Source organism: Electrona antarctica (assembly GCF_951216825.1).
Source record: "Electrona antarctica genome assembly, chromosome: 19".
In the NCBI taxonomy this organism is placed as follows: domain Eukaryota; kingdom Metazoa; phylum Chordata; class Actinopteri; order Myctophiformes; family Myctophidae; genus Electrona; species Electrona antarctica.
In genome coordinates, this window is record NC_136800.1 from 20,571,477 (window position 1) to 20,585,070 (window position 13,594).

General features: G+C 41.6%; 1 protein-coding gene and 1 long non-coding RNA gene across 4 annotated transcripts in view; both read left to right on the forward strand.

The window, feature by feature from the left end:
- apol1 (apolipoprotein L, 1) overlaps positions 1–8,820 on the forward strand; it is a 31,245-nt gene extending 22,425 nt beyond the window's left edge. For all 3 annotated transcript variants that reach the window (XM_079530235.1, XM_079530236.1, XM_079530237.1), the window contains 7 exons: positions 52–102; positions 412–462; positions 2,570–2,647; positions 3,091–3,130; positions 3,606–3,657; positions 4,785–5,157; positions 6,527–8,820. In XM_079530235.1, coding sequence (XP_079386361.1) covers positions 52–102; positions 412–462; positions 2,570–2,647; positions 3,091–3,130; positions 3,606–3,657; positions 4,785–5,157; positions 6,527–7,111 — 1,230 coding nt within the window. In that variant the 3' untranslated portion in view covers positions 7,112–8,820. The remainder of the gene's footprint in view (positions 1–51; positions 103–411; positions 463–2,569; positions 2,648–3,090; positions 3,131–3,605; positions 3,658–4,784; positions 5,158–6,526) is intronic.
- A 1,136-nt stretch (positions 8,821–9,956) lies between these two features.
- On the forward strand, positions 9,957–13,225 carry LOC306943591. Its single transcript, XR_013792429.1, has 5 exons — positions 9,957–10,066; positions 11,730–11,781; positions 12,039–12,068; positions 12,306–12,374; positions 13,170–13,225. It is a non-coding gene; the product is annotated as an uncharacterized lncRNA (long non-coding RNA).
- The last annotated feature ends 369 nt before the right edge of the window (positions 13,226–13,594 follow it).

The following is a 13,594-nucleotide window of genomic DNA, read 5'->3' on the forward strand; positions in this document are numbered from 1 at the left end:
AACATTAGCCTATTTACTATTAGTTAACACTTTTCATGTTTTGCTTTGTAGACCAAAGTCAAGAAACCCAAGAAACACAATCCCTTCATGCCTCGGGTTAAGGTACTGTAACATTCAAATTACACGATGTGTACGCTTTGTTACTTCACATGGTTACCGTGTTTGTTTATCCTAACCACACCCTGTGTGTGTGTGTGTGTGTGTGTGTGTGTGTGTGTGTGTGTGTGTGTGTGTGTGTGTGTGTGTGTGTGTGTGTGTGTGTGTGTGTGTGTGTGTGTGTGTGTGTGTGTGTGTGTGTGTGTGTGTGTGTGTGTGTGTGTGTGTGTGTGTGTGTGTGTGTGTGTGTGTGTGTGTGTGTGATTTATCAAAATGCTAAATCATGGCTTTTTTTCTTAACCGTGTGTGTTTCAGGCTAAGGCTGAGAAGAAGGAAGCAGTTACTGCCGATGATGAGATAGCTGAGGTACCGTAGAAGTATACAGTAGTCCCTCGAACGTTTTGTACATCTCAACACACACGGACAGAAGCACTAAGCACACCACCTGAAATGTGTCGTGTCTAATATGTCTGGCATTGCAAAAACACCTGTCACATGGGTTCAGTGTCACCTGACTCCTCCCTGAAAACAATGCTTCTTCTGCAGCCATTTGCAGATTGGCCTCGGGGGCATTCTCCAGGCTCCCAGCAGGGACAATTATGACCTAAATGTGGGTTGTTGGGTTTTTTTAACCGTCACACGTCTCTCCGTTTTCTTTTCACAAAAGTCCCTGCCCCCATCATCACAGTTGCCAGATTTTGCGAGATAAACAAGCAGCCAGGTCTATGGAAACAAGCCCAAAAGAAGTGACTATAGCTACATGAGCACTGTAAACCTATATTGGTTATTTGAAAATAGTTGCGTTGTAGATCTGCTATTTTCTAAAAGATTTTGGAAAGAAAAAGTTAAGTATTTGGAATATATAAAGAAATGTGAAGAAATGTGTTCATTGCGTTGGTCAAATGCGTCCTTGACATGCATATAAAAAAAAACGAGCCCAAAGATCCTTATAATAAGCGAACATGGCAACACTGCTCCCCTCACTGCCACACAGTATGTTGTATGTCCCCATAGTGAGAGGAGAGGAGAGGAGAGGAGGCTGCAATGTGCCCAGACTTGTTTCTCTGCTTCCTTTTTTCTGTGTGCACCGTGGAGATTTCGGCCCCTTCTCACTTCTTCAAAACAGTGCTGAAAGAAATAGAGCTGTGCATTCATTCAGCATGACAATGGCAATGACCACTTCCCCCCCCGACTCAGCAAACAGAAACTGATTTTGTGTCTGTCGTTTCATATCATTCAGTCAATGAGATATTTTGATTATTCCTCTTTCTCCGTGATGCTCTCTTTCTCTCTCTCTCTCTCCCCCCCTGTCACTTTATCTGTATGTCTCTCTCTCCCCTCTGTCACTCTCTGTATGTCTCTTTCTTTCACTCTCTCTGTCTCTCTCTATCTTCTCTCTATGTCCTTCATCACTCTCTCTCTCTCTCTCTCTCTCTCTCTCTCTCTCTCTCTCTCTCTCTCTCTCTCTCTCTCTCTCTCTCTCTGTACCCCTATGCTCACCTATACTGTATGTTTAGATGTGCAATAAATGTGGGGTAGAATGTACTTGAACACACTTGTCAACATGTGGAAATATTGTACGAACAATATCCTATGGATATAAAAAAGTGCAGTGACGTCACACACTAACCATAGCAACCATGCTCACCATGCGTGGGGCCACGTACAGGTACACACACGTACAGGTACACACATACATAGACACAGACAAAGCTGGTTTGCACCACTCAAAAATACACGACTCTAAATATATTATCTATAAATTATCTATAAATTATCTATAAATCTATATCTAAATATATTAACTATAAATGCACCGTGTGCGTGTGTGCGTGCATGCGTCTGTCTGTCTGTCTGTCTGTCTGTCTGTCTGTAATCCACGTAACTCCAGAACCGTTCGCCCCACTGACTTCAAATTCGACACACGCGTTCCACCCCATGGTTGTCCAGAACCTCCCCAAAAAGGCCTCTGAACGGGCTCTGTACAGGGGCCACTGCCATATATGGAGCTAGCTTGTTCTGACATCATTCTGATGTCTGCATAGACTCCATATTTGGGCATGCCTGACAAATACTCCATATATGGGCATAAAAGGGACACAGACAGAATATCTGGGTGGGGCATGCATTTCCAACTTGCATCGCTCCACCGACTTCAAATTTGACACACGTTCCACACCACCACAGGGAGTGCAGTGCCCGGCCTTGAGTCGGTCAGACCCACGGTTGTCCAGAACCATCACATAAGCCTCTGCCCAGGCTCCAGACAGGGCCCAAATGCAGATCACCCCTAGATCTCCATATATGGAGCTGGTCTGTTCTGACATCACCACAACACCACAACACCTGATCACCCCCCAACGGGCACTGTTCTAGTTTTACTGAAATAATAATTCAACTAAATTGCATCACACCTGCAATGACAATAAAGGAATTGAATTGAAACTAAATTCTGTATGTCTATTAATTTCAGAATGAAAATGCGAGCAAGCCTTTGTTTGACCGCTTGGAGGATTTGCGAATTGACCGGACTGATCCTGAGGAAATGCAGGTGCGTACCTGGGGGGGGGGGGGGGGGGGGGGGCAACAACAACAGCTATTCTATTTCATATAATATCTGAAATAATGATGCTTTAAATTAGGGCTGCAACTATCAATGACTTTATTTATTTGTTATGATTTATTTTTATGATTATTCTGTTGTCTTTTTTTCAATGTAACGAATCAACATTAAAACAGTCGTATCGATTTAGATTAGGATCGATCGACTAAATCACTTATATTAGTGTGATCAACCAGAAGATCTGCAAGCATAGCACGTTGAATTGCGACACGTTGTGAACATATACAGTATATCTGCTGTTTTCAATATTTCTTCATATAATCGATTGAATCGTTTTTTTTCCTATTAACTGTTGCACCCCTACTCGAACGTCTTGGCTGTATAGATAGTGGTGAAAATGGTTAAAGTCAAAGTGTAACAATGTCTTTCAGGATTTCGAGGGCCTCATGGAGTGGTGGAGAACAGTGGAACGTAAGCCACAAAAACACATTAAACACAAACCCATGGACACGCACACTTTACACACATGCTTCTCAATACTTTGATCATATTTGGAATTTCAATCATCAATATCACAGTTTAACAACTTAGTACCCTGTACTTACCACCAAACCTCCTCGCCAAAAATAGCCGATCTACAAGCTCATAACGAGTCACGTTGTGATACGTTGCGTGCTTGTATTGTAGCTCTGCTATTTTTGGTGATGTTCCCCCCAGAATTGGGAGGCTGGGGTTCAAGTGGTTAAATGTTAAGTATGAAGTTATTTTGAATCTGTCGTAATGGAAACTAATATTCTCTCGAGTGACAAATACTGTATGTTATTTACGTACCGTAATATGACCTAAATGTAAGGTTCTATAAAGTAACAATGTCATTCAAGGGTGCGTGTTCTTTTGGCTTTGATACAACACAAACATGGCTGATTGTTTCTCTCTGCTGCTACAGAATGGGAGGACGTGACTGAAGATGAGGACATGACAGAGAAAGAAGAGGCTAAGTAAGTGACAGCTGAGTCCCAAACTGGTGTCAAACAGGCTTTTCACCACCTGTGATGAATGCCACCAGACACCTGTGACACATGTGCACATTTTTTGTCCATGTAAATCTTGCATGTGCATATTGGACTGAGATTTTACTGGGACTGGAAGTTAACTGGGACACCTATTGAGCCTAATGCCATTACCGCTCTGTTTGGCATTGCCAAACTACCCCTGATGTCCCCTGGTTGAGAGACATTTTTTAATAATTCACAGCTCGAGGAAATTAGATACACAATGAGAAGCTCTGTTAGGAATTTTCATGAGATATGGGATCCCTTCCTCGCTTATAATATAATCATTTCCCCCCCCCCCCTCAGCTGCAAACCTATTGATGAGCTAGTGGATCTAAGGTCTGACCAAATGTGTTTGCGTGTGCAGTGCTTGTGTGTGTCTTTTTTTCTTTCCTTGGTTGCTTTTCTTTTTGTGGTTCTTTGAATGTGTGTTCCCTTTTCCCTATATGGCACGTTATATGAACGGTTGCAGCCCTGTCTGAAAAGCGTCCACCTCCCTATATGAACTAAATATGGATAAACGGTTACATTATTAATGTGCAAAACAACAAGTTTAAAAACAAATAATAGCCACATAATAGCATTAATAACATTCAGGGAAAATAGGCAAACTTTCTGCAGATCTACATGCTCACAACGTGTCGCACCACGGGACATTGTAAGCTTGTAGATTTGCTGTTTTCACTATTCCTATAAACTTTATAGGGTATAGGTGGTTAAGAATACCTTGATAGTTGGTACAGTAAGTGTCAACTGTAGTAATGTTAAGGTGTAGATATAGTTTAGTGTGTAAAACAACACAATTGAATCACTGCATGCTAATAATATCTGCATTTCAGTAGGTTATCATGTTGCCAAACCTATATGTTCACACTTGGTAACACCCAGGCAAATTGCTGTATAGATATAATACCTTGGCAAAAATCAACATGATTCTGATGCGCTTGCTTTTTCACATGGCACAGTATATAGAGGCTATAGTGTTGCCTGCGTGAAGACTGACAGTGGAACGTTTTGGAACGACTGCGCTCGCTCAAATTAACTTGCCTTATCTCTCTTTCTTTCCACGCCAGGGCGTTTGCCGTGACGGCCGACAAGGTGCAGAAGGGCATCCGCGTCTTCAACAAGCTGTTCTCGGAGCGCGCCGAGAAGCTGTGGCAGCACGTCATCGACCTGAACGCCATCGCCGACAACCTCGACAAGTTCAACAAGAAGACCAAGATCGCCCAGATCACCGGTGGCTCCACCAGCGCCCTTGGGGGCGTGGCCACCATCGTGGGCCTGGCGCTGGCGCCCGTCACCATGGGGACCTCGCTCATCATCACGGCAGTGGGTCTGGGCGTGGCCACGGCTGGCGGCCTCACGTCGGGCGGCGCCGGCATCTCCAACCAGGTGAACAACTCCATGGACCGCAAGAAGGTGGAGAAGATCGTGGCGGACTACCAGGTAGGGATGTTAACAATTAATTTATAATCGATTAATTGCCATTAATAATTTACTCGATTAAATGTATCGATTTCCAGTTAATTGAATTAATTAATTATATTACTAATCCATACCCATGCAGGCTTAAGAACAGCCAAAATAACACACGCAGGCACGTGAGGCGGCTGTATGCCTCACAGTACTCTGTACTGTACTACTCTGTACTGTACTACTCACCCTCTTTCCCCTCTCCCTCCCTCTGTGACACACCCGTTATGCGATGCTCAACCAATCACAGTGCAGACATATTCTCTAGAATTAGTAGTTTGATTAGATTTTTTTTTTTTTTTTTAACTTTTTGGGGGACTAGTGGAAGTTACAGGTATGGTGTGTGTGATATGAAATGTGAACATAATCACAGTAATCCTTATTCCATCATATTAAGGACTTTAGAAACTAGACAGACTCCATAAAGCACTGCAGAGGGGAGGTGTGTGTGTCGTGTATATTCTTTCTACTGTACGTCCGAGCATAGACATGGTAACGCCCCACCTGCCTCTGATTGGCCTACCGACATCCCCGTCTTGCCTGTCCTCTGAGATGCAAGGCTACTCCATGGTGGGAAATAATACAAGTACAAGAGTACAACACGTGACAGTAATTTGTAACTTTAATTTTTGTAGAAGAGGCAAACTAATATTGTTTGTGCCGTTTGCTTTGACATAGGCCTATGTACTATGATTTAGTGTTGATTATCGTGTATTAATCTAAACTAACACTAAACTAATACTATTATACTAATAAAGATCAAGGGAAAAGATACTTTTTTTTACAGTACAATAATGTTTAAAGTTCACACATGTATACAAATAAACAGACCAACGGCATAAACAATATTCGTTTACCTCTTCTACAAAAATAAAAGTTGCTGTCGCGCATGCCAAGCTGTCATTCTCTTGTAGGCTACAAGAGAATGACAGCTTGGCATGCGCGACAGCAACTCTACAAGTTGTAGCTATTATATATCGTACTTGACTTGTATTATTTATTTATTTCCCACCACGGAGTAACCTCGCGCAGCAGACTATCCAGCATGTATCTTCCACCTCTGAGACACCGGCTGTGTCGGTAGGCCAATCAGAGGCAGGCGGGGCGTTACCATGTCTATGCTCGGATGTAGAAAGAATATACGCGTGTGTGTCTAGCAGATGCTTGTTGACGCTCGTTATTGTTATATACATCCAAGCAATTATGTTTCTGCACTCATTTCAGCTTTCAGACAAGAATTTTCCTTTTGGTCCTAAAAACGCCCCTTATCAATTAATCGAGTAATTGATCGATAAGGTTATCAACTATCAATTAACTAATCGATAATTTGCCTCCCTACCAGGAGAAGATGACGGACCTCAACACGTGCATGCTGTTCATCAAGCAGGGGATCGAGCACCTGCGCAAGTTCGACCTGCTCAAGATGAGGAAGCACGCCTACAACCGGGACTTCCCCGCGCTCAACAGCAACTTCTACGAGGACGGCGCCATGGTCGGCAAGGGCATCCTCATCAACGCCAACGAGATCATGCGCGTGGTGCAGATCGCCAACGTGGCCGGCAGCACGGCGGCCAGGGCCGTGCAGATCGCCAGCATGGCCACGGGCGTCCTCACCGGGCTATTCGTGGGCATGGACATCTACTTTGTGGCCAAAGACTCCAAGGAGCTCAAGAAAGGGGCCAAGTCGGAGTTTGCTGCCAAGATCAGAGAGGTGGCCCAGCAACTCCACGAAGGCCTGGTGGAGCTCAACACCATACGAGAGGAGCTGCATTCCGCGGATGGCACTGGCGGCGACGACACGGCTACCTCGGACAAAGCCAAGAAAGAGACGGGAGATGAAAAGCCTGACAGTTCGGAAGAAGAGGATGAAATTGACCGCATTAAAAAGGCCATCAAAAAGGACTATGAGAATCGGGAATATGTTTGATCAAAGCGTTTAAGGCTAGCTAGCTAAAACTACTTTATTATTAAGGTCTTGAACGGAACGTTCAGGAGAGAAACAACGCCCCCACACCTTTTCGACATTCAGCCGTTTTTACACCAAAATATATGCTCCTTTTTAGGTGATTTTGAAAGTATTGGGCCTAGTTTCATATCCAACACTTGATCTAGCATTTCTAATGAATGCTAACAAAAGGCCTGTGTCCATGTTCGCATGATAATATTTTGAATGTTGTTCAATGCGGAAATCGGTGATCAGTAGGCTTGTAAGTTGTAATAGTCCTGAACTTTCTGTTTCAAAGACTACTCTAAGCTCATTTAACTGGACGACATGTACACTACTGGAACTCATGTTGAGGCTTGGGTGTTGAATATACTGTATACTGTATCATGCCAATGTCTGAAACTGCCATAATATTGTCTTTTCAGAGAATGCTGTAGGATCCAAAAATATCGCCAAATATTTTGGTGGTTTAAAGTTTAGCTTTAGTAAATGGGAGACTTTATTTTTATTTGTTTTTGTATTATCTTTAACAGCAGGTTTTGGTGACATAGAGATTGTTATATGCTTTTCTGGAGTAGTGCCTTTGTTATTTATGACGCCTTAGAGATAGGATGCACCTTAAAGATTGTTCTTATTCCATATCTTGGTTTGGTGGATTTCAGAGCTGCTATGCAAACTATGAAAGTATCCCCCAGATACTTTCCTTGAAAGATGGAGTGCCGTGATCCCCCTCCCCCCTAAATTATGATCATCAGGTACTATGATAATACTAGAGGAAAATTTATTTTTAAAGTGTACAGAAAGTGTTAAAATTGTTTTTTTTTTGTTTTTGTGGCCGCACCCACCAGTTAATTTAGTATGTATACGTGGTTTTCACCTTAGCACCACCACCTGAATTTAAGCCTCGCCCACGGCGGTGTGTTGTATGATAATGGAGAGGGGTTAGGGTTATTATGATGTCACTAAAGTGGTGAATTTTCGATTGCCTTTTGAATCAAAGGCTTTCAGCTTTCGGGAAGAAACCAAAAATACACAGGGAAGACACATTTGAATATTATAACCACACCTGGGGTTCTATTGGAGTAATGTTAACTCACAACAATCACGGCTCTCCATCTTTATGGTTATGGTTCTGTCAAGCAGGGATTTGTAAAATGAGTTTTTCGACTGTTATTGTAAGTGTAGTGTTGGAGCAAAGAGCTTGATGACGCAATACAATCTGGAGAGAAAAACCTGAGTTATACTTAACGCTCCGAAAATAAACAAGAGCTTGTAAATTTGCTATTTTCGGTAACTGTATATCAGGTGTGAAAGCGAGTTAAAAGTAAACGTGAATAAAACAAATACCTTATTAAAACTGGAAAATAAGGAACTATGATAAAGTGTGTCTGTAAAAGTAATAGACGCAGTCATAGCTTTCCATGCAGAGGTATTTTCTTAACTTGGCCATTTACCATTTTTACTGGAGGTTTTGTGTCTGCTCGCTGTTCAAATGATGAACGCTGAGAACCTCCATCTGTGCTCAACTGACCATAATTTGTCTTATCTGTTTTTATTTAATCAATTTAAATGTATATTTTTGATGGATGCTCTGATCGGGACTGTGGTAGGCTACTGTCTTATGTGCAATATGGGATTTTATGTACAGTAGCCTACATACCAAATTGTTAATAAAACCAGTTTTAACAGTGCTTTGAGTGTGTTGAATGCAATATAATGGGGCTGTAAAAGACTTAATTTCCTTCCTGCTGCTACTACTATGGCTTCATTCATTTCCCTGGCAGTATTTGTTCAGTCAACAATAGTTTAGAGAGATAAGCGCTTTAGTCATATTGTACTCTGTGTTTGTCCTTGCAGTGCTCATGTAATGACCTCAGGTCTAATCTAGCCGAGAATGGGACCTCTGAGACTGAAGACATAACATCCAGTTTGGTTGAGTGGCAGCAGGAGACATTCTTAATATGTCTTAATGATACCTTATAATGTAGCCTATAGATTGTGACATTATCTGGTGTATAGGCCTACCATTACTACCAGCAGCCCATACCTATCTGAAGAATCTCAGACTCCAACCCATATGTTGCAATGCATTCAGTCTATTTTGGGAAGTCGGAACAGCCTCCCATTCGAGGTCTTTAGTCACAGCTACCGAAAGCAAGACTGGTATCGTTTGTTGTTGACGCCATCGCCATGACAGTGAATGAGTCAGTGTTTTAGTCCCCATTTCTGTGTGTGTGTGCGACTGTGCGTGCGCCTATAATGAAATGCACAAATGTTTGGAAGAAAAAAATATGAATTAAATAATACATTTTAATTAAATGGAATATAAAATATAATGTTTGAAAATGTCACCTGTAAATGACATGCCAGGGTCTTGGGGGAGTCTGAATAAATTCAGTCATGAGTTATTAAGGTGAGTGCATTTCTTCCACCCAGACAGGTAGTGCTACCTGTAACCACGCCCCATTCCCAGGTGAGTTCAGACCCGCACACAGCGAGGAAACACAAAACCTTTCAGTTGTTCTCACATCCTCACCGGAGGACTACCTCAGTCAACGTAGTTATGTATTGTAATTTGTAAACTTTACATTTTGTAGAGTTTTTGGTCAATACTTTGGAGCTATCTGTGTATTAGCCTCGAGAGTCGGGTGTATTTAAACTTCTGTGGGCTTCAGAGCAGGTAAGAAGATCATGTGTCACAGTGTCAGTTAAGCTTATAAGCTCGCAGCAGGGTGTGTTTAGGTTTTGTTTAGGTAGAGATGAATAGGGTTGGTTCACATTGCAGATGTGCGCTGCTGCTTGCATGCCAGGCGGGCGGGGCTTAGAACTCCTGGGAATGTTGTGACTTGAGAGCGTTTGTTGTAGCGGAGGACAGGATAGCAGTCAGAGCTGTACGTGTTTACGAAAATAATGGAATAACATATCTCACTTTACTGGGTAGGAAAGTCACTCACTGTCAATTTTGTATTAAAAAGATGTCTCTGCGTTCTGTCACCCTGTCTTAAATTTGATTGAGTTGTTTACTCATTCTTTACTCTTCACTGTGCAGATAAGCTACAGCTGTTGTGTTCGACACTCGACAGACAGTGGTCGTTTTTGTTTTATATCTCAGAATCATTCTGCAAAACGAGCAGAGAAACTTCTATTGCACGTTATAGGCTATAGAGATGTATGCTATTTCAGTTATAAACATAATTACAAAAAGTAAACAAAAGAGTAAATGAGAGTGAATAGGATCAGTCAACAATAACTATAGGCCAACTTGTTATTTTCCTTCACTGCATGGACTTATATTAAGAACAATTTGCAACCCATACTGAGTTTACAAATAATCTCCATATTCATCCAGTGGGCACTGTGCTGTTAGTGCACCCTAGTGTTAAGGACACGAGCACTGGCCAGTCTGGCCTGAGACCTCAACTATTCATTCACTAGCAGTGTTGGGCAGTAACTAGTAGCCTAGTTACTAGTAATATTGGGCTACTGTAATATAACAGTAGTGTACAGTAAGTATTACTCTGCCAAAACAGTAATGTTATACCTATTTACTTTGTAAAAATAGCACATATTACATATTACTTTTTTTATTTTATTTTATATGTAAGTAATATTGCCCAACACTATTCACTAGTCTCTCGAGACAGACTGTTGAACTGACAATGGGTTGTCAGATTGTTCATTCACTGACTGTACCCAGACAGTGGTTTTCAGCAGGAATTTAAGACATGTAAACCCAGCCAGAACATCACGCATAGGCTCCAGACATCCCAAAACAAACTGGTCAGGCTACTTGGCCTCACTCCCCGAACCCACCTCACCCCTGCCCATTTTGATAGGCTGGAATGGCTTAGGGTTGACGACAGAGTACAGCATTGCAATGGGTCTGGTGGGCTACAAGATTTGCTACACCACCAAGATACCCATGTAGCTGCCTAAATACTTCCTTAATGTCAACAAAGTCCACACTCGGAGGGAGATCAACAGACCACGTGCAACCGTCCCAGATATGGCTCAAACAAGGGAGTAAATTGCCACTAAAATGTGGACCGCCCTACCAACAGCCATTCAGACATGTGAATCCCTTAACTCCTTCAAAACCGCTCTCTAAGAGCACTGTCTTTATGATGATTTCCTGTGTGTATATTTGTGTATATTTGTATATTTGTCTCTAAAATGTTCTGATGAATTGAAAAATGTGGACCCTGTTGTAAACAAGTGTAATACTTAATCACGGTTCGTCCACAAAGTAACAGTTTTTGTATTGACTTGTGCTTTTGTCTGAAATGTACCCATTCTGCATACTGTGAAATAAAATAATCAATCAATCAATCAAAAACCAGATGTGAGTTGATGAAGCTGCCCCAGCCTTTGAACTGGTCAGACTTACCATTCAGGTCGGGAATCCCTTTTGGTGTTTTTATTTCAAGACGGGAACCCCTTTTGGGGTTCTTGTTGCTATGTACTGTATAGCAACATACCGGTAACATTTCTGTAAGTTTTGAATAAATATCTGAAGTTTTTCAGAAAACTTTTTGTTTGTTTTTTAGAAACGGCCTCAGTCCTAAATTATTAAAATGCTCTCTTTATGTGTTGTGTGAAGGATGGAGCAGGGTCTGGTGAAGCCACAAGCCAAAAAAAGAACAACCAACCCGGTGAGACTACATACTGTACAGTATAAGCCAGACTAATATCCCACTCAGGCAATGGTTTTTTTGCGTCTGGTTTATTAGCCACTAGCCAGGCTACTAAAGATACAGTTTGGGAATATATTACATTGTATTAATGCATTTGAAAAATCATAGAGTTGAAAATGTATTATTGTATTGTCTGTTGTAGGCCTACTGTTGTAGCATATGAGCTATATATGGCCTCCTATCTCTTATGTTATATTCTCATTTGATCCCCATAGCCCAAGTCACCTCCAAAGCCTGCAACGGAGGTACTGTAATACCATCTATTGATTAGGAGCCTTTGCCCTTGTGGTAGATCATGTTTTTGCCTGTTGTGGTTATGTTAACTATAACGTCTGCAAAGAAATAACATACTGGGTGATTGTTTTTTTGTTTGTTTTTAAATACAAATCCTGCAACATATAATTGAGACCTCAATTCATTGGTATAGATAGAACAATCATTGGGCTCCATAATCATTATTCCAAATAACTCTGTATTTGCAGATAAATGGCAATAACCCTGAGAGAAGACACAAAGCAACTCCAGTGTTGCCTACACGACCTACAGATTATGTAAATACAACTTCCTAATGTGCTCTCCATGATATACGTCAAGGACCAGTTCACGTTCTGCATTTATTTAAACATAGTAAATAATAGGCCCCACTCGGTATCAAGGGTTGGATTGGGGGTAAATCCCTGTGATTTACGGTACTATCACCATGTCCAGGGAGAGTACTTATTGTCTTGTACATCAAGCTGCTTCACACTAAGGGAACAGGAGATAGGCTCCTGAGTCCTGACCTGTTGAAACCGTTGGTTCCTATTCCCAACAAGGCTACTTACTTATTTATCGTTGTGAGTGAGTGTATCTATCTTCACTTCACTCGGACTGATATGCTTTGGCCAAGGTTGAATGCCATGTACGGGCAATGACTACTGCTGGGTGATCATTTGTTCATCACATCTCATATAGCCTTATTCAATACAATGAATAATAATCCTAAATATTTTCCGAAAAATATATGTTGACTATACTGTCGTGATCAAACCTTTTCATGTTAAGGACCCCTAAAGTTATATGAATTGGGCAGAGGACCCCCATCTTTAAATATTTTGTTCCAGGGACCCCCTAGAAGCAAAGAATTTAGTTAAAAATGTGCGCTTTAAAATAATAGAATTATTCAAAGATTTGCACACATTTTGACATTTTTTCAAAAATAGAGGATCTATGCAATTCTTACAATTTTTATTTTTAAGTATAAAATACGATAAAATTATGCCTATCTAAAATGACAAAGATGCTTTCCTGGTTTTTATGGGTTAAGAGAGGTAACTTTTCACTTGAACTTTGTGTTTTGTCCCCAGGAGCTGAGCAACACACAGTACCGCACCAGGAGGGCTGCATTTGAACAGAATGAGGCATGCATTTAAAATAAAACTTATTTTGATGGCATTTTTTTCCCTACGTTATATTTGGGGGCTTTTTCTGTCTTTATTGATAGATTTTACAGTTGGCTGACAAGAAATGGGGAGTGACATGCAGCAAAGGTCGTCGGGATCGGGAGTAAAAAAACCCGACACACTGTCAAGCTGGATTACCCAGCCTAGGTGCCCAGACGGGGGGGTGGGGGTATGTGATCAAAAGTATGTGACTTTTGCCCGAGCCGTCCTCGTGTACAGGGTCTGACTGAGCCTGTGCGTTTGTGTGTAGTGTGTGTGTGTGTGTGATTGTACTGTGTGTGCGCATGGATGTTCTGCTGGAAATAAAAGGGGAAGTCTGATAGCTTCTG